General features: G+C 41.5%; 3 protein-coding genes across 3 annotated transcripts; 2 read left to right on the top strand and 1 right to left on the bottom strand.

The window, feature by feature from the left end:
• The first annotated feature begins 417 nt into the window (after positions 1-417).
• On the top strand, positions 418-3,072 carry LOC116687939 (protein LSM14 homolog B). The gene is made up of 8 exons (XM_032513676.1): positions 418-775; positions 922-1,085; positions 1,199-1,328; positions 1,469-1,657; positions 1,763-1,840; positions 2,073-2,213; positions 2,319-2,448; positions 2,530-3,072. The coding sequence occupies exons 1-8, from the start codon at positions 649-651 to the stop codon at positions 2,684-2,686; spliced, it is 1,116 nt and encodes a 371-aa protein (XP_032369567.1). The 5' UTR covers positions 418-648; the 3' UTR covers positions 2,687-3,072.
• Positions 2,957-18,950, bottom strand: LOC116687940 (dysbindin). Its single transcript, XM_032513678.1, has 4 exons — positions 18,683-18,950; positions 5,510-5,662; positions 5,277-5,420; positions 2,957-5,196 (listed from the first exon to the last, which is right to left on the bottom strand). The coding sequence occupies exons 1-4, from the start codon at positions 18,723-18,725 to the stop codon at positions 4,937-4,939; spliced, it is 600 nt and encodes a 199-aa protein (XP_032369569.1). The 5' UTR covers positions 18,726-18,950; the 3' UTR covers positions 2,957-4,936.
• Positions 18,951-21,883: 2,933 nt separating this feature from the next.
• Positions 21,884-26,831, top strand: LOC116687613 (uncharacterized). Its single transcript, XM_032513115.1, has 3 exons — positions 21,884-22,303; positions 23,743-24,960; positions 26,088-26,831. Exons 2-3 carry the CDS (start codon positions 23,878-23,880, stop codon positions 26,445-26,447), a joined length of 1,443 nt encoding a protein of 480 aa, XP_032369006.1. The 5' UTR covers positions 21,884-22,303; positions 23,743-23,877; the 3' UTR covers positions 26,448-26,831.
• The last annotated feature ends 240 nt before the right edge of the window (positions 26,832-27,071 follow it).

The following is a 27,071-nucleotide window of genomic DNA, read 5'->3' as shown; positions in this document are numbered from 1 at the left end:
AAAAGGGCAACTGAAAAGGGAATAGGCTTTATAATTGATATTGTGAAATGGACATTTTAAAATGAAAATGTTAAAAAAGAAATAATAGCTCAGGGCATTTTCAAACTGCCGCTTCGCAAAATATCTAGTTTCATTTTAGGACTTTATTACTGTGGGGCCTATATACATTTTTTTTCATTTTCTTTCCCATTTTTGGATAAAGTTCGCTCTACTGCACACAGTTTCAACACTATAGAAGGAATTGAATATCTAAAAATGGTGAATTATAAATTGCTGTAGTGCTAAACCTCAGAATAGTTTTGTTACACGTGAGAATGTACCCTAAATGGGACAGATAGACCCACATTGTAAATGTTAAACAATGCACCACTAGTCTTACTCAATCCCGTCAAATGGGCTAGCCACCAGTGTGGCCAGTCCGGTCGTGTGTTTTTTTGCGGTGTACGCCGACTGGCTAAAGAAACGTACCCTGTTTAACACGCAGGTGAGCCAGCAGCAAAGAGGTGCGTCACTGGCAATCATATAAAACGCACACGTGCCCGCTAATTAGGCACTAGCTGATTAGTTCACGTCTGGTGTGCCCCGTAGTTTAATGTTCTGTAAATTAGCCGCTGTTTTTCAATTTGAAGACATATTTGCGCTGTAAACATGAGTGCTGGAGGAGGGACCCCTTACATAGGCAGTAAAATCAGTTTGATATCCAAGGCGCAGATCCGGTATGAGGGAATATTGTCGTCTGTAGACACGGACAGGTCCACAGTTGCGTTAGCCAAAGGTAGGTTGTTTGGCCTTAGTGACACGTGTTATTCTCTTAACAAATTTTACCTCAAGTTGTGAACCACTTACTGTAGCCTCGAGGGACCTTGCAGCACACTGGATTTAGGTAAACAAAATCTTTTTTTTTACACTATTTCCCAACAGTCAAATCCTATGGGACAGAGGACCGACACACCGATAGACCAGTGCCCCCCAAAGATGAAATTTATGAATTCATAATCTTCAGAGGAAGTGACATCAAAGACATCACTGTGTCTGAGCCACCAAAACCACACCATGGACTGCCTCGGGACCCTGCTATTGTGCAGGTGTGTGGTTCTGAGATTGAATTACTTTTATTTTTTGAAGCAATTTATAACGAAGATATATTTGGCAATAATCAAGAGTTTAATCACAAGGCGTTGTCTTTTTTTTATTTTAGTCATCCATGGGCAGCTCCCCTGCTGCTTATCACCCACGCTGGAGTTCATACAGAGATATGATGCCCACCTACAACCAGCTGGCTGCTACTTCTCTACTCAACCAGCAGTATAATGCAGCACTGGGCCTAGGTACAGTATTCATCGACTTATGTATAAATGACGATGTAGGCTTTTTTTCTTTTCTTTCAGCACTATGGAATGTCAGTGGCTGTTTCTCACCTGTATCTGCAGTTGATCAAGCCCCACCATGTTTGTTCCTGCTCCCTCTGTACCAGGACTTCACGGCATCCCAGCCAGAAGAGCTCCCATGGTCGAGCAGGCTGTCCAAACCGTGCCTTCGACTGGTGCTGCCCAGAAAAAGGGGAAGACTACAACCCAGCCACAGGTCAGACAGCCTGTTCGTCCGGCACAGCGCTCAGGCCAGGTTCAGAAGGAGAACATACCCACCACTAAGCAAAGTCAGTGGCTTATAACATACAGGAGAAATCACTAATACGTTTCTTACATTGCTTCTATTATTAATCCAGCTCAAGAAAACAACTTAAAACGGGTTATTTATTTAGGTCGAGGACCATCTCAGCCAAGTGCCGCAAAGGTTCAAGGCCAAGCCGCAGAGAACCAGAAACAAAGGCAAAAACAAGGTATCAAAATTAGACGTGCGCGCAAGCTTTCTTAATGAAATAATGGCATTTGTTTTGCCTTGACAGTTTGTTACATCTGAGTACTGTAGGAGTTTTGTCATAGTAAACACATTGCTCATCTGTCTGTAAGAAATGTAAATATTCATGACTGTATGAAATGGTTTTGCAATGGTTACTAAAGCAGTTTCAGTGTTTGGTATTTGTCTGAACTCTTTCTGGTACTCGCGTGCAGGTAGTCGCAGGTCCAGGAATCGAAGCAGAGGCCAACTTCTTGTGAAAGACTCAAAGGCCACAACCTTGCAGTTTGAGTCAGATTTTGATTTTGAAACTGCACATGCTCAGTTTAAAGATGATATCATGAAGGAGGATGTGGGTATGTTTATTTCTAAGGATATCTGTCAATTAGGTTTCAGTGCACATCAAATAAAATCACTTCGTAGTATAAATATATGCATTTGGGTTTTGTGAATTGCCACAGTTGAAAAGGTGGATTCCAGGGAGGCCCAGGACAGCCAGGGTATGGAGGAGGAGGGCGATACTCTCGGGGATAAGTACTACGACAAAGCCAAATGCTTCTTTGACAATATCTCATCAGACCTTAAGCCCAGGTGATTATGTAGCTCTTGCCGTTTGTTACTCCAGCGGTTTGTCATGCTCAACAATTTGAGTTTTATTTTTTGCTTCCCTAGGAGAACAACCTGGGCGGAGGAGAAAAAGTTGAACATGGAAACATTTGGAGTGCCCGGCCGCTTCCTGAGAGGCAGAGGGTTCCGGGGCAGAGGACGCAGAGGGCAGAGCACCACTGAGCAGCGACCCCTCCCAAAAGTTGGTAGTGGGAGGGTGTGAAGGCTTTTCTTTTGTTAACATTTTCTGTAAATATTGTAGTCTTCTACTTATTTAAGAAGTACCTCCCTTTTTTTATTTTTTCCCTTCATCCCAAATTTGCATTCAAGGAATTCTGTACTTTGAAGCTTTATTATATGAAATGAGAGTAATTTTTTGCATCAAGCAGCTGTATGCTAGAAGCAAATGTATTAATTGGTAAAATGCAATGGTATTTAGGCCAGCAAGCACATAATTTAGTTTTTTTTCTAAGTGTATTAAACTTTTGACTTCAACTCCAAGTTGCTTTTGGAGGACAGCTGTACTTTAGTTTTTTTTTTTTTTTTCACTTCTAAAATGAAAACTGGAGGACTTTGTAACATGTGCTATTAAATAACATATGATTAACAAAATGGCTTTCATCTCATAAATTGTTGGCATCCATCAACCTTAAAACAAAGTTTTTAGTACAGTTTCAAAAACACCATCCTTTCACTGCTTAAACGACTGTCAGATCTGAATATGTGGTGGATTGCAAATGGCAACTAGTTGCTTGAACTTGGGTCCACAGTCTTCTAGCATATTCTGAAATGAATCCTCATGGTATTCTCAAGCTCTGAGAGGTTGTCAGAGTTCCCCTCATCTGCGTAGAGATGAGGCTGAAAGTTGAGCAGATCTGTCTCCTGGAGTGAGGAGAGCCTCTGCAGGAGTGGGGGGGGGGGGGGAGAAGTAAAATGTCACTGCTGTAGTTCAGGTTTTGCAGCTGTACTACTTGACAAGTTTGTCCATATTTACACCTTGTTAAAACTTTGTTGCATTCTATCATGCATATTTGGTGAATTAGATGGGCTGTGGTGCATTTAGAGGGCACTGTCTGGTAACTTGAAGGAGAATAAACAGGAAAGTTACTTGTCTTTGCATTTGGAGAAATCGGGAACTGTGTCACTGGTTTGTTTGATAATTCTAAGCAGTGACCATGCAGTCTGTTCTTGGATTCTCAATGTTTGAGGGTTTCTCCAGAGCAATCACTGGTCTTTTTTTTTTTTTTTTTTTTTTTTTTTTTTTGGTGGGTCATGACTGCCTTTCGTAGCAGAACTGTGACAGATGACAAAATTCAACTTGCAGTGAGTTATCAGAATTGTACATATTATAGTATGCTCTGATAAAGATAATGTATCACTTTCTCACACGGGGGTAGAACAGTGAGAGGTCCTGTAGCACCAGAGGTGGCTTTTGTGGCAGTGCTTGAGGTTTTGACAGTTGTCACAGTGCAGTCACACCGTTGTAAACGCTCTCTGCATGTAAGAATTTCCCCTCGGGATCAATCAAGAGTTGCTCTTTTGTGTGGACCGGCATGCACTGTAAAAGGAAATCACACAATTTGTTTTTTTCCTAATATATAGTGTGTGTGTTCATTCTGCCAATATTCAATCTATTACCATCAACACGTCACTGCTTCTTAAGAAATGATTGCAGTGATGGGACTTTTCAAACACTGACTTATAGTTACTGGGACACAAAAGGCCTTATTTGCTGAACTATCTATTTAGCAAAAAGACTGACAATGTCTTTTAATTTTTTCTATATTTGATTCTTGTGCTTCAACATACATTTTATGTCAGCACATTGAAATTGCTGCCTAACAGGTTGTGGTTGTAGCGTCCTTTAGCCTCCATGGAGGCAGATAAGCACTTTACATTCTTTTAAACAAAATGACCAGGTAATCTTTTGTTGACTTTTAGAAACATATGACTCTTTTTTTTTTTTCCTCTCTCCCTTTGTTAAAACAACGAAATCTTGTTAGATTCATTTAAAAATTGGAACTAGAAAAGCAATTTGTGCCAGCAGGACAATGGGTTTTTAAAAAATAGTACAATTAATAGTATGAAGCCTTCTATTGTCAAATTGACCTCAAATCATCCAATTATTACTTTATCATTCCTGCCTTACTGTCTGCGGGTTGTGTTAAAACTGTACAAAATTCATTATTCATCAACAAGTCAGATGTAGTGAGAAATGGGAACACATATTGTCTGTCAGAACATGCCAAAACATGAATGGAAACAGATGCAAATATATAGGAAATTTCTGTGTTTACAGTTTATGGTCTGCACCTCCAAAACACACAGAGAACCCAACCCACAAATCATAACTCAAATGAAAACGTTCAAATCAGTGACAAGAGCTAGTGCGTGGAAGACCGTTGCAGGTGAGAGGCCTCTTTCAGTAGCTGCCCCCCCCCCCCGTGGAGATATATTGTGGAGAGTGGGTGTCCTACGAAGACGATGATGGAGTCTGACTTTTTACCGTCTCTGTTTTTGGAGGCATGGCTCTTCTCTTGACTGTGCTGGTGTGTGTTTCCTCATCGTCTGACCTGACTACGGGGGTGTTTCCTCCGTTGGCGTTGGTGGTTTGGCTGTCGGAGGAGGAGTTTGAAGATGTGGAGGACATGCGGGACTTGGCATCAAGACCCTCAAGGACATGTCGAAAGAGTCCATTGCTGACGACTTCATCGTTGTTGTTGTTTTCGTGCACTGAGAGTCAAATACAAAATATTGTTAGGGATGTAACTGTGCAGTGTTCCTTGTAATCTCTCTGTTTGTGCTTTCCATACCTGGCAGTGGGGAGGTCAGTATCCCCTCTTCTCCCCCTGAGCTGAAGAAGACATCCAAGGCCTCCTGGTCAGAGATGTCAATCCGCTCCATCTGGTCCAGCAAGTCCACATTCACCTCCATGGACGAGACGCTGCCTATTGGAGCTGCAGGAGAAGGGAATCAATGAAATAATGGGAATATATGAACGTGAATTTGTGCATGGGTTTACAGAAATGCCACCAGTCCAACTCACGTCTCTTATAGTCTCGGATACAAAGATGTGCCGAGGACAGGTAGACATCCACATCATGCTGGAAGACCTCCTCAAAGAAACGCTGTCTCTCTTTCAACTTTAACTGCTGTGCCACGTCCACATCTGGGAGCCTCTGGCTACGCTCCGTCTCCACTGCCAATCACAAAAACAGGAAGGACAAAGTTAGAGGTACCCAGCTCAGGTAAAGATTTATAGCTGATACTAGGGGTTTCGACGCCAGACAGAATGAAAGAACAATACAAGGAGATTTAACAGACTATTTCCTCTACTCTTGAGGTAGGTGTGCTAGTCAGAGATATTATCAGATCCATTTTACAGTCACACGGGGCAAATGTTAGTAGCCAGAAGGGGGAGACATTGAGCTGTAAGTGAAAACCATAAGCATGTGGAACCCCTTGTTATAGATTTAAGGAAAGGTAATGAAAAGTCAATCACATACTGTATATCACAATTGTTAAAAGATATTTTTGATCATCTGTTTCCATTTTCCATTGGACTTTCAATCTTGTGGATTATGATTTATTCCACTGACACTGCTTTTTCTGATAAAAAAACTGTTTTAATCAGAATATCTCTGAAACAAGCTCTCCAAACACCCACACTGTACAGGGTTGCACGTTTACTAAATGTCCACAGAGCAGCAGATTGATTTGCAAAGCAAGCTGTCAGGTTCTTTACGAAGTTAATCCTGTTTGAAATACCATGCGATCCCATTTTCCCCCTCATCAGCATCGTTGAGATAAAGCTGAGTGCAAGTCCAATGTGCGAGAGTGGAGGGGTGAACTGCGGCAGCAATGAGGAGAGGGGAAATGCAGGACTGTAAATGGGAATGTAAGTGCTGTGGCCTTCCACTGAGAAGGAAACAGCACTCAAATTGAGACTGAGGAGACAATGTCAATGCCTACAATATCTGCAAAACCGAAGGAAAAACAACATATAGAGGTGTATATTGTAGTATATAGAAAGGGAAACAGCAAGACTGGTTCTGTCTACTGGTTACACAAGCAACTCTGAAGGTCCCTACTCAACAACTTGTACAACTGTACGTGAGTTATAGCATAGGGCTGCAATATATCGATATTAAAGAGTTCATATTGTGCTCATTTTTTAGGTTCATAATTGTATTTAGAGGTTGTAACAGAACAGGTTTACGTGGTTTCATCCACATTATTGATAATTGTTGATAGATAATCTAAGTGTGAACATATTTTGTCAAAACACCCATTGTCAAACTTAGAATATCGTCTCACTATGTCAACATTGAGGTATTTGGTCAAAAATATCCTGACATCTGATTTTCTCCATATCGCCGAGCCCTAGGATAACGTGTTAACTACCTACTGAGCTTTAGAGCAAGCATTTCCTCCTTTGTCCAGTATTTGTGCTAAGCTAAGCTAATGTGTCCTGGCTGTAGCTTCATATGTACCTTACAGATACATATTCAAGAAGTAAGAAAGTCAACTGTTGCTTTCAATTCATTTTACAGAAAAATCAATGTTCCATCTTTCAGCATCTACTCTTGCTGCCTTTTATTATAAAGTGCTTTTCTATTCTATTTCCCCCTCTACTTAATATGTTGCATGAGTCATTTTTGAGGAGCTATTCCACCGGTGGGCAGGGATTAAGATAATTGGATAAGGCTTTTAAGTCATGGAAATAATGTGACAATCATCTAGCCTGTGTTGAGAGCAGCAATCACAGTAGCACTATGAAATACACTACTGGGTGATGGAGAGTAGAACGCTTAGGATGTTTACTGTACCAGGAAATGAAAGAATTCCAGGGATTCTCTGTCGTCTTTGAGAATTTGAAGATACTCCCATTGAGACAACCCATCTCCTAATCAACTACAGCCACCTTAATAACTGCTTTCATAGGGGTAAGAATGCAAACACTGTAAATCCCAGAAATATAGATGTTGCCAAAAAGCAACAAGTTGCCGCCCTTAGAGTGCTGTGTCAGCGCAGTCTTTCCCCATGAGTCGTGTCCAGGCACACATCAGTGGTGACAGAAGGACACACACCTGTCACTGCAGCTCTGCTCTGCCCCGTTTGACAGCCTGTCTCCTGGGTGCAGGGACCTCTCTGGCTCTGGGATCAGAGAGGCAGACAGCTTTGGAGGGAAGAAGAGAAGAACAACTCAAACCCCACGGCTGGAATGCCTGACAGCACCTATGGGTGTACGGTATGTGTGAAGAACACGGATTCCCCAAAGACTGAATACGCAAACATGTACAAGCATACTGACAGCAAAAAGTCATAAGTTGACAATATCTGCCTTGACACAGTGACCGTACTGGCACTACATGTGTTTTGTTGAAGTTATGGAGCTGAAATAATAGTCAAACAGTCAACAAAGCATCCCAGTGTCTTGTTTTGTTTTGCTCACACTGCTGCTTTTACTACTTCTATATAATAATTACATTTTGTATGATCCTGTCATCAATGGACACATGGTCAGTGATCATGATATCCATAGTGTGTATAAATAGCTTCTTTAGATTTTAACCTGACAGGTTAGTCTTCTTATAGTAAGCAAAATAAGAAAAATATATAAAATGATCTGATAAACCACCGTAATATGGCGTTCTCTGACCTGTCAGACAGGATCCAATCTTTCTGTGCACCAATCGACTCCTTTTTAACCCGTGGCAACACTAAATTTATTTTCTGGGCCATGGACATGAATGCTGTCTACTGTGTGTCTTTTATTTTAGTTCCTTAAAGAGCAGGACATGTCTTCTTTCAAAGGGGTACCTTTCAGATTACCCTGCTAGAAATGAAGAAAATAATAATGGTTGGTGGAAAAGTTGGTGGAGCAGAGACGGAGATATCTGATTATTATTCCCATAATGCCACTCTAAGGCCTTTTCATTTGAGTCTCCTTGCTGGTAGTCTTCGTTGGGAATATAGACTACCTTGTTGGTGAATTCTGATATTTTTCAAACTCCACAGTTAGTGTACATAGTCTACAACTACTACAACATGCTTTCTGTTATAGATTTGTAGTCTCCAAACACCAAGATGAGATAATCCTAATGACATCAGACTGATTTTCCTGGACTTTGAGCATTCTCCTTTAACTATTATGATTGATTCCTTAATTGTTTTTTTCTGAAAGCTTGAAGGTGGAGTTAGTGATGCTGGAAAAAGATTTTATGATATTGATATTTGTCACCCAATACCCAAACAAATACAGATTTTTTTACCCAGTTGCCAAGGTAATATCTCTGATGTTATTTAGGTTTTATTACGATCATATTGTAGCTCCGTTCTTTGTGGGTGAGTATGTGGAAGAGGGAGAGTAGCAGGACTTGTGTTTATTTACCATTTAGAAAGCCGGGGCAGTGTATGAACACCAGATTTTTTTCCCCAACACACCCAGAATGGACAGCTAGCGGAATGTGAGTAGATGTTTGCTAAATTTGACAAAATGTTTATTGGATAAGAATCACTGACTCCACCTTTAAAAGCAGACTTCAATTTGGCATTGCACTTCTGTAACTTTGTTGAAATCACGGTGAACAGTTTTTTAACTGAAAGAAGAAACTGAATTGAAAAGACTGAAAAAAAAGAATCAATATTGATGCAGGAGAACCACAGATATTGTCTTTTTTATTCTTTGCTCTTGTCTGGCAGTTTAGCCTATCACAGGGTACATCTGTTCTTCCGTAGTTGCAATCTTCCGTAAGAAAAGTGATATCCTGAGATGGGAGGTCAGCGATTACAAGTTGCTTATCTTATGCCAGTCATCTTAATGCCTTTGCAGCATTACTGTCTTTATGTAGGCTAGATGTGTAATGTTGTGGAATGCTCTCTAAATTCTTGCACCGTTACACAATAAGGAACACTTTTGTCTTCTGAATACAAAGAGAGCAGCGCTGACAAAGCAAGATGTCAGTCACAATCAGACGCTGCCTGTCTGACGTGTGTGCTTAAATGAAAAGAGCATCTTGTTTAATGTGACCAGCCATGTCAAAACACTGGATTTGTACTGGATGAATCTTTTCTTTCCTTTCAAAAGGAGAGCAGACAGGACTTAACCAGCATGTCTGTGCTGCAACCAAGAAAAATATCCATTTCATTGGGGGCTACAGCTCTACATAAATTGCTTTTCCTGGAGGTTTTCCCACTCAGTTAACCATTGATTGATCACAGCATTGCTTGTTTCTACTTGAAGGCTGAGGCCTGTGGAGCGCTAAAGGTTAGCTACAGATGTATATCCTCGCATTGATTTTGCTTCCCTATCCAGATCTTTTTTCCATTGAATGACCTCGATCGATACGGCTTCCCTGGCGACTCCGATGACCTCTGATTAGTGCAACCACTCACATGGGAAAATCGTCTTCGGCCAGAAAAGCCTGGCCAACGTGTCCACTGCTGATGAGATCACATGTCCAGTCTGCTACAGGCAAAGTCTTTAGTTTCATACCACGAGATGTCTGAAGGGCCTGTGGCTGCTCGAGATAAATCACCTGCAGCCATGAGTTTGACCCGGTGTTCTTTCTTTTTTCTTTGTCCTTTTTCTTTCTCTCTCACTCTTTCTGTCTTTCCGTCTTTTTGTTGAGTATTTCAGGCTCTTTTTCTGTTTCTCTTTCTGTCTGTTCTCTGTCTATTCTGTCTTTCTGTCTCTCTGTCTTCATGATCATTTTTCTCCCATATTTTCTTTTTCTGTCCTGTCTTTTTTTGTCTTTCTCTCTCTTTCTCTTTCTCTCTCTGAGTCTGTCTGTTCTCTATCTATTCTGTCTTTCATTTTTCTGTCTTGTCTTTCTCTCTCTTTGTGTCTTATCTCTCTTTCTTTCTTTTCTTTTCTGACCCTTTTTGTCTGTCTTGTCTTTCTGCTTTTTTTCTTCTTTCTGTCTCTCTCTGTCTATATTTTTCTTTGTCTCTCTTTCTATCCTTTCCGTGTTTCTTTTTGCCCTCTGTCTCTCTCTTTTTTTATCTCTGTCTGTTTTTATTTCTCTCTGTCTCTCTTTTGTTTATACTCCTCTCTGTTAAACATACTTTCTTTCTTTCGGCCTTGCCTGCCTGCCTGTCTCTCTCTCTCTCTCTCTCTCTCTCTCTCTCTCTCTCTCTCTCTCTCTCTCTGTCTGTCTCCCCCTCCTTCCTTCCTCTTAGCACTAAGGGACTAAAGATGGAAAACGTCATAGATCAGGGGTCAGAACCAGCTGGCCATGCAGCATGACTGGAACAGACAGAAAGATAGAGACAGACAGAGTGGGCCGGACATGTATCCCGGCCACTCTGCCTCCCCACATAAAGACAAACCCAGATCCTCCGCTAAGGGGGCAGAGAAAGAAAGAACCCATTCAGGGCCAGACAAAGGCTCAGATGTAAGGGAACGGGACTGGCCTGCACTCCTCTGAAAGATATGATGCCATTTGCAGGAAATCATTTTGGATGTATAGCAGACGGTGACTACACCTAAACTCAGCCTTTAATTTGTTACATTCTTTATCACAGTAGCCGGGACATGTTTGTTAAATTCATCCTTTTCTTCCGTTTTTTTTTAAATGCTTGGCTTTAATCACAATTCTGGGAAAACTGCGTCATGACTTCTCAGCGGACCGGCAGCTGACGGCAAATATAATGCATCATATGATACTAACATGATGACAGAAAGATAGCTCATCGCTCTACTGTGTTAAGCTTAACTGTATGTATATACATGAAACATAATAAAAGCGTGAATGCTAAGAATCAGGTCACTTTCTGTATCTATTTAGTATGTGCATGTCATGTGCCTCTTTCCAACTGCACAAACAGCAGAGGCAACACATTGATCTGAAGGCTAGTGAAGGGTGAGGAGGGCTCCATGTCCTCCACAGGCTGCCATTAGCCCCTCACTGTGCTAAGTGAATATGTGAGCTCACTGGCAGATTCCCCTGTGACGGGTAAAGAGAAGGTCACAGGAGAACAGAGCTGGGAAAACTGGCTATCCAGATGATCCAGTTGTTTTTACACTCATTGGTTGAAGGAGCAGCTCTGGCTAAAACAGAAGCCCCAGTTGGAACCATCACTTCCTCCTCTGCTTTGATTATGGAGCAGTTTGCAAGACTCATTTTGAGTCAAGGCTTTTTTTTCTGATAAGTATAGTTTCCTTGTACAAAAGGATGAGGTCATTCCCGTTTAAATGGCGGTGGTGGTGCTACACACTTCCATGTGTTGCCTCTCAGCCATTAGACTTAATACCAGACTGCTAAGACAAAGCATCAGGCAATGCATTGGCCTTTCCCCTCTTCCCTGTAAGACCCTCCGGATGGAGGACAAAATGAATGACTTATTCATCTTAAATTCTGAAATATAGCCAATGCATCAATTAATCTATAAATATGGCAATGAATGAACTATATAATAAATGTCAATGGCATTTTTTTCATTGCTATTTATTTATCTATTGAAAGCATCACTAGAGAACGTTTTGTAACTTAAAATAATGTTTCCAAAATTGTTTCAGTTCATCAACTCGTAACAGGGTGAACGGCACTTATGCATTCGCTTTGCGGCTCTCTGCCAGCTATAACCGCACAGTGCAAGTTTGCCAAATTGGGTAGGGGATCTGTAGTTCCAATGAGACATAATGGGACAATTATGTCTCATTGGAACTACTCATCTGAATTTAATCAAATTCACTGAAAGCATGAAGCATGTGCCAAGGAAGAACCCATTCAATATCGGAGCAGCTCCGAAACACAGGGCGGATACACAAACTATTTCTCACTTTCATCAATATTGCGAGATAGAGCAAGGTCTTGGCTGAGGACTGAACTAGACGTGCCCTTCTAGTTGATGAATGAGTCATTTTTTTGTCTTCCATGACTGAGCACTAGTGTAGCTCTTCCTCTCCCTCTCTGTCCCTCTTGAACACATTCTGTGGGTGTATATTGAATAGTTGAGGCATGATCCCCTGCTGGCAATAAGCCAGCCGACATCCCTGACTCCTAAACACTCCTAAACAGGCAGGAAATCCTGAGGTAACTCTTGTTTGGGATGACGCCACTATGAATAGACTGGCTGCCCTTTCCACCCAGACACTTTCTTTGGGAGCAAAGAGATTTTAATTCACATAGATGGGTTCTCAGCTGCAGCAAGACAGCGAGAGATATAAAGAGAAAGATATGGTGGAAAGAAGGGAGGGAGTGGCTGTAAACACAGAAATGCTGGAGGAATAATGATGGAGGAAGGATCAGGGAGTACAGGAAAACTTGCAGAAAAGTAAAAAAAACAAGTAGGAGGATGTCTTGAAAAATCTATGAGGAGTATGAGGGGAGAAAGGTCAGCCAAATGTGAGTCAACACAAGGGTGTGGGTTATGTGCATGGAGAGGACGGAGTGAAGGAATTTTGCTCTCCCTCATTAGTTAAAGTGGATGTCTTTACCAAGAGTCTCTTCTGTAACTTTCAGCACAACATAGCAGGTGTCACCTTGCGGTGACCTGTACTCGGCTCAAAGTCACCTTTTGTTAGCTGGCTAAATTTAACTGTAAAGACTAAATTTAACTGTCATGTGACCTGCCGTTTTCGTACGACATGATACCAATCTGTTCGTGAGAATGCGTTGAACATTGACATAAACAGCAGCAGGCTGTTAGAGTTTGCTTACACACTGAAAGTAAAAGTATTACACAATTATCAAAACCTTACACTTCAACCAAACATTGGCCCAGATGTGCACCACTATAAGCATATTGTCAGCCTCACACTTTTTGCCACGGGGCCACGCTTGTAACATTAAAAACACAAAAATAGACAATAATATCCATGGAGATTATGCACTTGCTTTGTGTTGCACTTTATGTATTGTATTTTTGGTTCCAACTTCCCTCCAAAAAGCTGCCATTTACTGGGCTCAAGTTGCAAGGACAGGAAATTATTTATGGCAGTGTGTGTGTGTGTGTGTGTGTGTGTGTGGTGTGTGTGTGTGTGTGTGTGGTGTGTGTGTGTGTGTGTGTGTGTGTGTGTGTGTGTTTGTGTGTGTGTGTGTGTGTGTGTGTGTGTGTGTGCGTGCACATTCATGTGCATGCGTTTTTGCGTGTGTGTGCGTGTATGTGTGTGTTATCATTTGCATATTAGATCTGGCTGCATTCTCTGGGTCTGAGCAGTGTCCAGCTCCATGAACCCAGTCCGTCAAGACAACAATGACATCAGTGTTAACCCTCTCCTTCCTTTCCTCCTGCCTGGATTACACCCAGACTGACAATAGGACTGTTTGTAGGTCAGTGTCCTGTCCCACTGCCCTCCAGAAGCCCACAAACAGGCTGTCATGAGGTCTGATCAACACAATAGGTTTCACATAATGCTCAAATCTATACATGGGTCAGACAACCAATACTAAAAAAGCAACAAATAAAAAATCTCTCTACCTGGAATATTAATTATCATGGTTAAAGTAACAAAGTCCTATAATAAAGACATTTGTGTCAATGGGTTTGTTCCTCTTGATACAGTAAAAGCAAAGTGCATCTGGAGTGGCTGTCAGGCCGGTAACACTGATACTGATGATTAAATCTGTAATCATACTCGAAAACAATAAATGATCTAGTGAAGGTTTACAGGGTTAGGGCTCTGTCTGTCTAAGAGAAAGACAGAAAGAGGGAAACTGTTTTTTCCCCATTGAATTCTCACATGCTAACTTCTCACATTGCCATCACTTCAACATTCTCACGGTTCCTGTTCTTCCTGCAACAACTGCCTCTGCCCGTGTTTGTGAGGGAGGTTTAAAGCTATATTCACTTCAGCTGGAAGAACTGTAGGAATGTTTTCCTAAACGCAACACTGTGTCTCAGCCATCTCTCCTTTTGTAGAGTTGTTTGTAGAGGCTGAGGCAGGGTGGCCTGCAGATGCCGCCGGCTATGAAAGAGTAAACATTATTTTATTATGATTTATTGAAGAACTGACTGGACAGAAAGATTACACTTTTTACTACATTTTATCACAATCCCCAAAAACGTGTGTGAGTTATACATTTTTAAACCATATACAGTGGAATTGTATTTGGTCTCATATTTGGTAAATGTAGCTCCAAGAATAATTCGGACTTTAAGTGCTTTTAGATTTGTTTTTTGTTTTTTTTAAATGTAATTACTTTTTTATTCTTCAAATCTAATTTGCCGCAACTTACAGTAATGTAAAACAGCATTTCTTGTCTATTATTTCATAATTTTCGATTTTATTCTACTTTGATGGATTTTATTATCTTCTTCATTGTAGCTTTAAATGACCCATGACTCACTTTTGGTACCAGGTTCTTCTATTTTGTTTTTTGTTTTTTTACAGTGGACAGTACCCCTTCAGTGTAGATGGGATTCTCAGCTCATTGTCATAGTAATGGCTCATGAAACTGCCATGACATCATCTTCAACGCCACACTCTCCGAATCATTTCATTGGCAACAAAGCAGAGGAACTTCTGCAATTTATCAGTTGAACTGCGTAGTGTACGTGTAGTGTCCGTGTATAGTGTACGCTGTAGTTTTGCAGCCTGCCATTTTTCAAAATCTGGGTGAAGTTAATAAAAAAATTGACATCTAAAATGAGCACCTTGTATGGTAGCCTCGGCCACCAGTGTATGAATGGGGGGGATGCTAACTGTAGGGTAAAGCACTTTGAGTGGTCGCTATATAAATGCAGTCAATTTACTGTATCGCGCAAGTGACGTTTCCAGTGACGATTCTCTCTGACCAATCAGTGGTCTGCAGTGTTTTAACTCCACCTTCTGGTATCGATTCAGCTCGCTTGGACCGAGGTGCTGCCAAAAAAAATAACAGGTGGCCTGTTTTCCACAATTTTTGCAATAAATAAAAAAAGAGCTAGTCAAGTATTGTAGAGCTGTGCTGTACCATGCAGTCAAAATGGGCATTTAGTCGAAAAGCAGCTTTAACGGCCACCTGTTTTGCCTGTTATGCTAGTCAGAGGAATACAATTGTTCTCCTTCGAGCAACACCTCAGTAAACTCCAAATCATTAACTGAGCAAACAGGTGAATTTGTGCTACAAGGTCCACACATTTGGAAGAGTACTCACATGATAGATTGCTGCAATCTTTCTGTGTAACACTCAGTGTATTCCCCGAGGCATTAGCTCGGTTTATACATGGAGGATTCAGCTGAACAGTGAGTAGATGGATTCGTTGAGCGCTAGTGAGAGCTGAGGGCTGCACAGCTCAGGCTGTTGGATTGATGGGATGGCAGTAGGTCAGGGAGTTGGGTTGGGAACCGGACGGTTGCTGGTTCGGACCAAAGTACGGTGGTGGACTGGCAGCTGGAGAGGTGCCAGTTCACCTCCTGGACACTGCAAAGGTGCTCTTGAGCAAGGCACTGAACCCCCAACTGCTTGGGGGCCTTTCCAAGGGCAGCCCCCTCATCTCTCCTGTTAGTGCATGTATAGGTACTGAGCATGTGTGTAGTTCAGGCCTGTGTGTAATGTGTGTAATGACAACAGAGAGAAAACATTGTACTTTCCCCTTACAGGATTAATAAAGTATACATTATTATTATTATTATTATGTCATCCACGCAAGGCTGTTTAGTATAATCACACCAATATAATTAAGTGCTAACATGTCAAGAGGCATTGTTTGTAATAGAATAATCTGTGTATGTCTGCTTTTGTCACCTTGGTAGGCAGTGATGCTGTTAGTGTTCCTGGTTTCTGACTGATCATAACAAAGTGTTGCCCCCCCCCAAAAGGTAAACATTTCTGTTAACATATCAGTCTGACAGTGCCAGTATATATAAGTTATATTTTTTTAACACAAAGTACGATCTATACTTAGGGCTGAGTACCTAATTCAATACTTTTAAGTATGAATTGGCACGCCCCCAAAAATTCCTCAAAGTATAAGTATCAAAAAAAGCCTCGCTTTTAAATACCAATTTCAATACCTAAGAAGTAAATCCTCAGGTCAGGAGCCAAAAGCGTGCAGATTCCGAAAAAGTTTTAATTTTTGTTTGGTGTTAAGTTACAGGAAGAGACATGCAAAAAAAAACTTACGTTACACACAGAGAGGGGCTCAGGAAGTAGGGGTGAAAAACAAAAAAAAGGAAATTGTGCGGATGTGAAGGTAAATCCTTTTGTTTTTAAAATTTGGATCAAAAAAAAAGAGTTTTGAGGAGCCGTGTCAAAGGGCACCGTTTTGGATCAGTATTGTCCCGGTATAAATATTTTTGAACCTACCCAGCCTTATTAAAATTGACAAATTGGGAAAGAAATAAACCCCGGGTTAAAACCCAAATAAAATCAACTAACAACAACCTTTACTGATGTGTTAATTTTATCCACGCTTCATTTTTACGTTGCCTTTTTTTCTGGCTCTTTCATAGAAAGATGATGTCTCTATATTGATCTCACTTAAGCACAACACCAGACCTTTTGTCTGAAATATTTGGAGATATGTGCAATGATTTAGAGGTCTGCAGATGAGCATAGCGGGTGAGCATAGCGGAGCATTTTGCAGCCAAAGAACCAGTTATTTTACTCAGGAGTTGACACAGAGGTATATAATCATCAAGTGGTCGCGAACAGGAATCCCAATAAGTGTTTTTTTCCCAGAAATGTTTCTCTGTATCTGCTCGACATGTGAATATCCTGTTACAATTGAAAAGAGAACTTTGCATGGGTACTATACAATATTTTTTTACAGTTTTGTTGCTTTAAATGGCAAAAAAGTTTACACATAGAATGTAAACTACCTCAACAGACATATCATTTTTAATGGGGCTGTTTTGCACAGGTGTCAAGGAAACAAATCAGGAAAATGAGGGGAAAAAGCTCAATTAGAAGTGTCTAAACCTTTGGTTCCACTTCCAGGTTGCCCGGTGCGCAGGGAAAACGGGGATGATGATTTTCCCTTTTTTCTGCTTTCTTTCATTGGAAATTTTAGACTTGGGAATTATGAGGACTATTTTAGAGTGTCCTTAGACTATGCATGGCAAATTAAGACAGCAGTAGAATCCAGTCCCCCAAAGGATGTGGAGTGGCCAGGGCCCTCCCCCCCAGAGGGGCTTTGGAGGAGGGGGCGGCAAAGCAAAAAAATTCAGAAAAAACGGGGGTTAAAGGGGGGTAAAAAAAAAACCACAGGTTTCCTTTAGCGTTCTCATATCCCCCTAGCTCAGACTTTAAGGCCAATGATGATGGCAGAGCCAGCAAGCAGGAATACATACGTACGTATCCCCAGAGTGTGTCAGTTTAAAAATACAGGCGTTTTTCCATTAATTTTCTCTTAAAAAGAACACTCCCCGCCTATCGGGCCAAGTCCAAGGGGGGGGGGGGAGCTAAGAATAATGGAAGAAACAATTCCTTCTTTACCCCGTACCTCGCTGTAACTGGTTCAACACTGGAGTTCCACACAGAGATGAAGGCCCCTCTCTGGCACATTCCCACAACAATCAAAACATGACAGAGCGGACTATAGAGGCACAGCGGCCATGGGAACAGCAACAGATGGAAGATGTCTTCTCTGGAACCTTAGCCCTGATCCTTTTTAGGTTCATGAAATCACAAACTGATCTCACTTGGACTAATTCAATGTCAGCTCTGTGTCTCCTATCTGGGTTGTTGTGTTTGTGAAACAAGCTGCAGTCGACCCTCATGAGGTCTGCGTGTGTGTATGTGTGTGTGTATGGAATGCATCCCTGTTCCAGTGCAAAGACAGTGTTGGTATTAGAGGACATTACTCAGGGTGATGATTCAACATTCCTGTCTGATTCTTTGGCTGACGCAGCACTTGGACCAGTCATGTCAGGAAACATCAACACAACGGCAGCTATTTAACACAAACACACACACAACACACACACACATAAATAAATAAAACCTGATTTTCTTGCCATTAATTTCACACCAATTAGACACGTTGTCTATATATATATATATATATATATATATATAGACACCAAATTTCATGTGAAAGTTGATACATGAAATGGAAAAAGGCTTACGTTATAGCTTTCTTTGTCTTATATGATCAATCTGTGTGTGCGCTGTACTTCTGACAGCCAAATATGGAGAATCATTTACTCCCCTCTAAAGTCCTGCTCTACATCTAAAAAATAAAGACTGAGTTAATGGAGCAAACCAGCAGCTACATCTCTAAATATCCCCCCAAACTAAAAAGAACATTTTGTGCAAAAGCTTTAGAAGTTTTAAAAAGGACTCACAGGGCAGGCATTTGCTGTGAAGGTTGGCTGATGAGGAGTTCATGTTGCTGAGGAGTCGTAGAGGACAGAGAGAATCAATCCGAGATTATCAGGAAGAGTTCAGCAGCAGAGGGGCTTCCGATCATCTCCCACCTCCTCTGCTCACTCGGACTGCTCCAATGTGACTGATGCTGGCTGTCACACTGCTGCTCTACTTCCCCGCTTCCCCTCTTTGCCTCAGTGGACTTGGAGCCACTTGGAGGAGACGAGAATAAGTTTGTGGCTTTGTGGAGCCGACCAGCTGACCAATGACATTGAGGGGGGAGGAGCTGAGGGAGACCGAGAACGGGATGGAGAAGAGGGAAGGAGGGATTTTATGTAACAGAGTGGAAAATACCAAGGAGAGACAGGCACATGCTTTTGTTATATTGGTCTTTTTCCACCCCCTCCATCCCTCTCTGTCTCTTGTTTCCTGTCTCCCATTTCTATTGCAGATTTATAAACACTCTCTTCTGTGTCAGGGTCAAGCGATGTCAACAAATGTAACATGAACAGACAACACATATCCCAATATATATAATTAGAACATTGCTCCTGAACAATTTAAAGACTTTTTAAGGTCTCCTCTTAACGAAGAACCTTTTTTTTCCATGCAGATTAATAGATTCTGAACAAATTCATATTTGGATACAATGTGCGACAAGCTGTTGAAACAAATATCAAAATAGATTGTATATCCAAACATTAAAAGCAAAAAATATATATATATATGAGCCTGCAGCTCAAATTTGTAATACTACAGAACATATTTGAAGAAAGATCTACTCATTTCACATTAGAGCTGAAACCATTATGAATGAATCCATCCGTCAACTGAGAGAATTTACATCGGTCGAACATTCTCTGCTTCCAGCTTGACCCAGAAAGGGTTTTCTCTGTTTTAGATCTCTGTAAATTACTGTTGTTGGTTGAACAAAACAAGACATTGACAGACATCACATTAGACTATGGGGAATCTGTGATGGACATGTTTAGTTTTTTTTACAGACTGAACAATAATCAATTAATTGAGAAAATAATCAACAGATGAATCTATATTAAAAAAAAAAAATTGGCATTGGCCCAATGTCACATTTCTCATTCCTGTTACTTTAGGCAGTAATCATTTTCTTTAGTGTGGAAATTGATATGTTTCTCAATCAGTCATTTCTTATCATTGGTTTAAACAAACTGTAGTTTAAACCAATGAAACTATAGCACCTATGGGTGCTCTGGTGGCCTCGAGGTTTAAGGTGTTGATAGTGTACTGCAACATCCCCTGTCATCAGAATCAGAATACTATTGATTCCCTCTGGGAAATTGTTAATGTATTCTAATTCTGATGGATCTGATGATTCTAATGAAGGGAGAATCATGAAGGGAGAATGACATGCGAGCAAGGTCATTTCCTGTCATAAAAAAATGAATCCTTGATAAATCAATAAAATACTAAAAGCAACCAAACAAAAGTCAGATTTGGTTCCTTAAAACTTTCCTTAAAAAGTGATGAGAAAAAATAGATTATATTTACATTATGAACTGTCAGACCACAGAATGATATCTGATAGTCTGTGTCCTCAACACCATCTAGTGGACAACAGATGACTGGTCCACTTCTTCTAAACTTGCTGATTACACAATGTTTGCATGCAGAGGCTTCACAACGCATCATTACATCATTGCCTTTTTTTCCAAAACACTGCATCTGCATTTGAGACAGGCTTTTTAATAATGGTGCCTTGCCTCCACTGCATGCAGGAAAAGATGCTGCTGTTATTCATTAGAATCTGTGTGTAAGAATCAGCACAAAATGAACAAACTTGTTTATCATCCGCTATAGATTTGATCATTTCTACTTAAGAATAAAATTATTTCTTTATTTATATAAGACTTTATAAATACCATGGTCCATAGTTCCTCACATGAGGCAACAAATTATTTTGTATTACTTTATTTGCTTATGTGCCTAAGCACGGAAACTTTCACTACTGAAACTCACACTTGCCATCTGTGCCAAGTTGAAAAGTGAAACTTCAAATACAGACTGTTGCAGTTGGGAAGTGGTGGGAGTGACTGGCGATTTCTATCAATATAAACACACTCGCAAATGGCAGTGGTTGTGGCAGCTTAGCCTACATATGCTGTGAATTTTCTCCTGTTGTGTGTGTGTGTGTGTGTGTGTGTGTGTGTGTGTGTGTGTGTGTGTGTGTGTGTGTGTGTGTGTGTGTGTGTGTGTGTGTGTGTTTGTGCGTGCACATCTGAGAACAAAAAAGAGAGGAGAGAGAGAGAGAGAGAGAGAGAGAGAGAGAGTGGGCAGAGAAAGCACGATGTGACTCAAAGTGAGAAATCCTCTCCACCTCAAACTAGATTACGTGTGGGCGTTCTCATGACTGGGGGTTCACCTGCTGAGGCCGTGCAAAATCAATAGCTGAGAATTGGGCTGCTAAAGCAGCTATCAAGCAAAAGCCTTGTCCTCTTTTTCTTGTGTTTTAAAATGAAATAAAAGAAACGAAAGGCAATTCATATTACTGATTTGGGTGTGTGTGTCAAACTGTGTGGGGAGATGTATATGTTAAAGTATGAGTATGAGCATGCATGAGTGTGGTTTAAGATTCTGTGGAGTAGAGGAATACTGTTACTGGAGTATGGAAATTACACAATAACAAAAAAGAATCGAAAGCTAGAAGAAAGTGAGGAAACATGAATAGAAAGCAAGCAGGCAGCAGTGCGTTGGTGAGGGGGTCGCTGGTTTATGTCTGCGCATCCAGAAAAGGACCTCTTTTTCTGCAGCGGGTTAGCTTTAGTGCTTAATGTTGACCTTTGAACACTTTGCTTGAAAAGCAATTACTGGCCATTTTAAAGCAGGCATCGGTTTGGAGTCTCACTCATTCAGAATGAAACATTATTAGTCTTCCCACTGAGATGAGAAATTATCAGTGAGGGCTACATGCTATCAAATGTGCCAGATGTGAAAACAAGATTTCTGTCCTGCAATCACCCCTTTTCTTTTCTTGTGTGTGTCCACGCCACAGTCTAAAGCAACGGTTTCCCGCCCTCACTACACCAGGCAAAGCGCCAAAGCCATCAGGCATTTATACGCCTACCATCAGCTGAGGAGTTGCACAGCAGTCTCATGTCTAATTATACACCCAACAACAGAGAGCTATGGAGCAAAGGAGAGAGTGTGTGGAATATGGAGAGAGGAAGGAGAGAAGTGTGATTACTAAAGGAAGAGAGGCGGAGAGTGCTACTCAGCAGCAAACACAGGGTGGACAAGTTCAGATGTGAGAGATTGAGAGAGAGAGAAAGAAAGTAAGAGAGGGAGAGGGAGAGACATCAAATTTGTCTGAGAAAGGTTAACAGGTCTGACTGAGTAGAGTGGGAGTGTAAAAATGTAAGAGCAAGTAGGAGGGAAGAGAGAGAGGGGGGAGAAGAGAAAGGGAGGAGAGAGCGTGTCTGATAGACAGTCTGTTGAGCTTGTCTGGATGCTTCTGATCATTCTGCTCACACAAGTGCATGTGGAACGTCTGTGAACATGGATGGACACGCTTTGTGACGATGGGTCAAACAGAGGGACAGATGGATAGATGGATGGAGGAACGAGTAAGTAAATCTACAAACATGAAGCTTCTCTTAAAACCACTTTGTCTAGATGTATGTAGTATATTCTTGTCTTCAAGTCTACCAAGAGAGCCAGAAATATAAGCATTAGTTTCACTCTGAATGCATGTTTGAGGAACTCTTTGTGGTCTGTGGGATTCAGCACCAGAGGTTACATTTAGTTGTGTTGCACTACTGCTCCATAGATAGAAACATCAAGCTGATAGTCACTGCTGATATGCAAATTGTCCTCTCCTCCTCGCAGATTATCATTATCACGATGGCACCAAAAAAAAAACGTTAAACACTGCTGTGTATACGTTTTATTTTTGCATCGCGAACTGTGGCAAACTGATCACCCTATATGGTTCTTCTGCCTGGATAACACCACAGTGATGGCCTGTTTGCGTTATGATTTAATCACACCTGTGTGTCAGTTTACTGTGAGTAAGCAGCCTTCGAACCTCGATGCCTTTTGAATGAATTTACATTTTTACTGCAGGCACTTAGCTGACAAATACTTATCTATATATGTGTCATGGTGTAATGCTGAGTGCTGAGTGCTGGCACAGGAATGTCAGTGTGAGGGTGTTGTCTGATCCCACACACACATGCACACACACAACAGCTCATATCAGAGATATGCCTTTTGGGCATAGTGAAAGAGGTCCATTCAGCGGCGGTGCTCAGCTATGATGATGACATAATACAGGGCATTGAGATGAGCTTTGCATTGACAGGCTGTAAAACTCCTGCACTGCTCTTTACTTCCCTGCATTACTTTGTTTAAATATTGTAATGTGTCTGCAGTCATTGGATAGGTCAGAAACTGTTTGTGTGTGTACGTGCATGCATGCGTGTGTGTGTGTGTGTGTGTGTGTGTGTGTGTGTGTGTGTGTGTGTGTGTGTGTGTGTGTGTGTGTGTGTGTGTGTGTGTGTGTGTGTGTGTGTTGTGTGTGTAGCCACAAGGTGTTTATATTAGTCCCCCTTTATGAAGTTATTCACTGTTGTGCATGCATGTAAGGATGATGATTGGGTAGCTTGATTTATTTATTGTATTTAGTCATTGAACACACACACTTGCCTTTGTTTCTACTGGAAAATGTCACCATGAAAACTGGATTAAATTATATCATCTATCAATCTTGTGATGAAATCTAACCTCTAATGTAACACCCCCAAATGTTGCAGTGTTATACGCCCGTTCCTTCACAGCCACACTTTGTAACCATAGTAACTTTTTTTGTTCACAAAGGAGTTGTCCATCAAACTAAACCCCTTCAGTATGGCAGTTGGTGGTTAGCGTTGAGAAAGTTATGTCATTAATCAAGAGAGAGAAAGTGACAGACAGAGAAAGAGAGAACAGAAATTAAATTGATTTTCTCCCGCTTGAGGCCTTGTTTGCAAGGATATTAAGTGCACCGATATTTGTTTCTTCTTAGATTGTGACGACCTTGGACCTGACTCTCCGCAGCGATTGCCAAGAGACTGTAGTCTGTGTCACATGACCACAACACGTCTTCAACTTCTGCAGGAGGGCATGCAGTGCCATTTTGAGTAACAGGCAGCGTGAGCCAATGAGCTTCACACCAAACCCAGCTCTGGTCCCAGAAAGGGACAGACTCCCACTCAAAAAGAGGGACCAAAGACCAAGCTCACCACCACAGCAGCAGCAGCAGCAGCAGCAGCAGCAGCACTGTGATGCTGCAACATTCAAGGCACCCTACCCATACAAGAGCCACAGTGAGTTTAAAACAAAGCACACAGGCCCTTTCCAGCCCGTACCAAGACGGGTTCCTGCACTGTACCAGCCCTGGATGCATACTCACTCATCTGCCAGGTCCAAACCTCACAACCTCTCAGCATTCAGGGATCATCATGGCCTGGCAGAGTGGAGAGAGTTCAACCCCCTGCACCCTGTGTGGGCTTTTTCTCACTACTATCAGCACCACAGCCACTTGTCCGACACACCCACACTCCGCCCGGGTCATCCATACCATCCCTCCAGATTCAGCCCAGTCTCCTTGGTCACGGAAGGTTTCCAAAGGGTGGGTGGAGGGTATAGCTCAGAGCAGCTCAAGACGTTAAGGGACAAGAGTTTAAACGCAGAGAGGCAGAGCAATGTGAGGAATAAAGGACCATATGTGAAGAGAAGAGACATAAAAGCTGAGCATTTTCCCAGGGTAGAACAAGCAAGTCCTCCATCACTGAGCACATTCCTACCTCACTCTTTGTATGAGGACCTTAAAATGCAATATGATTTGTCGCACAAATCAGCAAAGGATGTCAAACATCCCACTTGTGGACATTCCTTCATAAAGGTTTCCCCTGATGACAGCTCAAGCAACACATACACCTCCATGAAGGAGGACCCATCAAGATCTCCTGCTTTGCCCTCTTCTGAACAGGCTTCTTCCTCCTCTTCCTCTCCTAACCACTTTCCCTGGCTGCTCCCTCACTTTGTGGCAGGCTCTCTGATCGAGCTCAGAGACGGGCGGCTGAGGAGGGTGGAACACCTGCAGACGGAAGACTTCCTGCTGGGATCACTGGCCTGTCCAGACCTGCGCCTGAGCTGCTGCACGGTGCAAAGCATCTCTCCTTCGGCCTCCTTCGCCTCCATTTCGCGGCTCCTTATCCTGCTTCACGACCAGCCGTCCCAGGTGAAGGAAAATCACGTTGTAGTATTCACATTCACAACAGACCCTTCACATGTAGCTTGCCTTTTTTTTCTTACGCGTTATTTCAACCAAAAGTTGCATTCAGATTATATAGGAGATGAAATACTACTGCTAAATGGAGTTAAGATACTATCTAAAAATTCTTAAATCCTCTTAATGAGAAAATGCATTTAGTATTTACTATGTTTACTATGACATGTTAAAGAATAAGGCTGGTGATGTGTTTCATTTATCAATTGTAAAAAAAAAAAAAAAAAAAAATACCAAAATCAACAAAGAATCCCACTAACAAGTATTGTCTGTGTAGCCAAAGCCTGACACATCTTATTCCTCTGCTCTGTGCCATAGAGCTCTATTGTCCAAAAACTATTAAAACATACACATTTGCCACACCGTTAAACTAACCAAACGACAATGAAAATGGACACTCCCACAAACACTGTATTGGTGCCATAAAATACTAATACATTTTGTAGTAATCCACAGCTGAAAATAGTTCCCAACTGCACCTTGTTTGGTTTCAGTAACATTCTACAGTATCCAGACGGCTGTTTTAGGAAATAAAGCGGCCTTTGTAAAAACTGAAACTATATGTTTGCGATCCTGTCAAAGTTGAATGTCTTTGGTAGAAATAAAAGTGACACACAGTAATGCATACCACCTCTCAGATTTCGGTGGGATTGTTTTATTTTTCTACAAACAAAGCTTATCATAAGAGTATCAACAAAGTATCATAAGACAGGTAATTTGACACATTTTATAATAACATCAAAACAATTTGACTCAAAGGGGCTTTCATTTCAAATAAAATTACCAAAACAGCTTTATTTAATCATTATGTCAGGACCTTAACCTATCTTTGTTTTTGGCATGTGGTAAAATGATATCAACCACTCAGTTATAGGTCAGGGGTTATGGTGTTAACTGCGCAAATAGCCCATCATACAAGCCTGCATTCATCAAAGATCTCTGAATTTATTGCACGCTTCAGATAAATACTTATTTTTCAAAGTTCTTCAAACTGGAACAGTAGCACCCCCTAGTGAACAAGTATGCATGCTGCATTTTGGTGTCTAATCTACCTGCACACATGTATCATCTTCCTCCAGGAGTTGGTGGATGTCTATGTGGAGTACCCCTTCTTTGTGCGTGGGAGAGGCTGGTCCTCCTGCAGTCCTCAGAGGACTGCCCGTCTCTGTGGCCTGCATTGCCGCCAGCTCAGTGTGGGGGACGTCTGCCTGGCTCTAACCCCTATCTCAGCCCCCCAGCCTCCAGCATCAGTGAACTTGGAGCCAAAAACCTCACCCAGTAAGTCAGAGGGAGGGTGTGAGTCTTCAAAGGCACCACAACCCCAGATTCCCCTAGTGCCACAGCGACAAACAGGGGGGCAGAAGAAGGAAGCAGGGGCAGTCCGCAGGAGACACTATTCGGCCCCTGAGTTGAGAGGTACAAGTAGTAACTGCATGTAGTGGGGAGGGTTGCTGTTATAAGGACAGAAAGCATGTCAATCGCTTTTAAGCTCTGCTATTGTCAGCCTATATCTGCTGTCTTTCTACCTCCTGAATTATATTACTGTGCTTGACTGTTGTTTTTTTCAGTTTTATCTAAGGAGTAAAAGAGGATAGACAGGATGAACTCTCAGGATTCCCCCAGAGGTAAACTTAAATTTGTATATTTGTCAAGGTAAGTTAGGGATTAAACACTGACTATTTGAGTTGAGTTAAACATTACATTTGCCACAGGGAGTTGCTTCTGTGACAGTGAATCTGAAGAAGATTTGGGGAAGTTTTAAAGCAAGGGTTCACATTTTTTCAAGCAGTTCTGACAAAATTTGCCCACGTTCTTTGAAAAGCCTTTGCTTTTCAAAGAACGTGGGCAAAATACTCCCTCAGGTCCTTTACTGCTGATCGTATTGTTTATAGTTGTATCTCTTCTGCATTATGTAAGATTTCTTTATGATTAGAAAATGATAGGTTTCATTCCAAACCACTGTATATCCTTATTGCCAGAAACTTTTTTTGAAATGATTGAGCGTGAACTTTCACATTGACCACTTTTGATTGCATCAGTAGAATTACGTTTTACGCTTCTAC

This window comes from Etheostoma spectabile, chromosome 4 (assembly GCF_008692095.1).
Source record: "Etheostoma spectabile isolate EspeVRDwgs_2016 chromosome 4, UIUC_Espe_1.0, whole genome shotgun sequence".
NCBI classification, from domain to species: Eukaryota; Metazoa; Chordata; class Actinopteri; order Perciformes; family Percidae; genus Etheostoma; species Etheostoma spectabile.
The sequence above is the reverse complement of the archived record's forward strand: the minus strand, read 5'-3'. Positions and strand labels throughout refer to the sequence as shown.

Bases quoted from the DNA above. Each gene is read 5' to 3' on its own strand.
- LOC116687940 (XM_032513678.1), bottom strand. From the start codon at position 18,725: ATGAACTCCTCATCAGCCAACCTTCACAGCAAATGCCTGCCCT. The intron at 5,663-18,682 runs GTGAGTCCTTTT...TGTGATTGGCAG, and splicing joins TCACAGCAAATGCCTGCCCT to TGGAGACGGAGCGTAGCCAG. The intron at 5,421-5,509 runs GTGAGTTGGACT...CTTCTCCTGCAG, and splicing joins TATCCGAGACTATAAGAGAC to CTCCAATAGGCAGCGTCTCG.
- LOC116687613 (XM_032513115.1), top strand. From the start codon at position 23,878: ATGAGCTTCACACCAAACCCAGCTCTGGTCCCAGAAAGGGACAGACTC. The intron at 24,961-26,087 runs GTGAAGGAAAAT...ATCTTCCTCCAG, and splicing joins TTCACGACCAGCCGTCCCAG to GAGTTGGTGGATGTCTATGT.
- LOC116687939 (XM_032513676.1), top strand. From the start codon at position 649: ATGAGTGCTGGAGGAGGGACCCCTTACATAGGCAGTAAAATCAGTTTG. The intron at 776-921 runs GTAGGTTGTTTG...ATTTCCCAACAG, and splicing joins CACAGTTGCGTTAGCCAAAG to TCAAATCCTATGGGACAGAG. The intron at 1,658-1,762 runs GTCAGTGGCTTA...TTATTTATTTAG, and splicing joins CATACCCACCACTAAGCAAA to GTCGAGGACCATCTCAGCCA.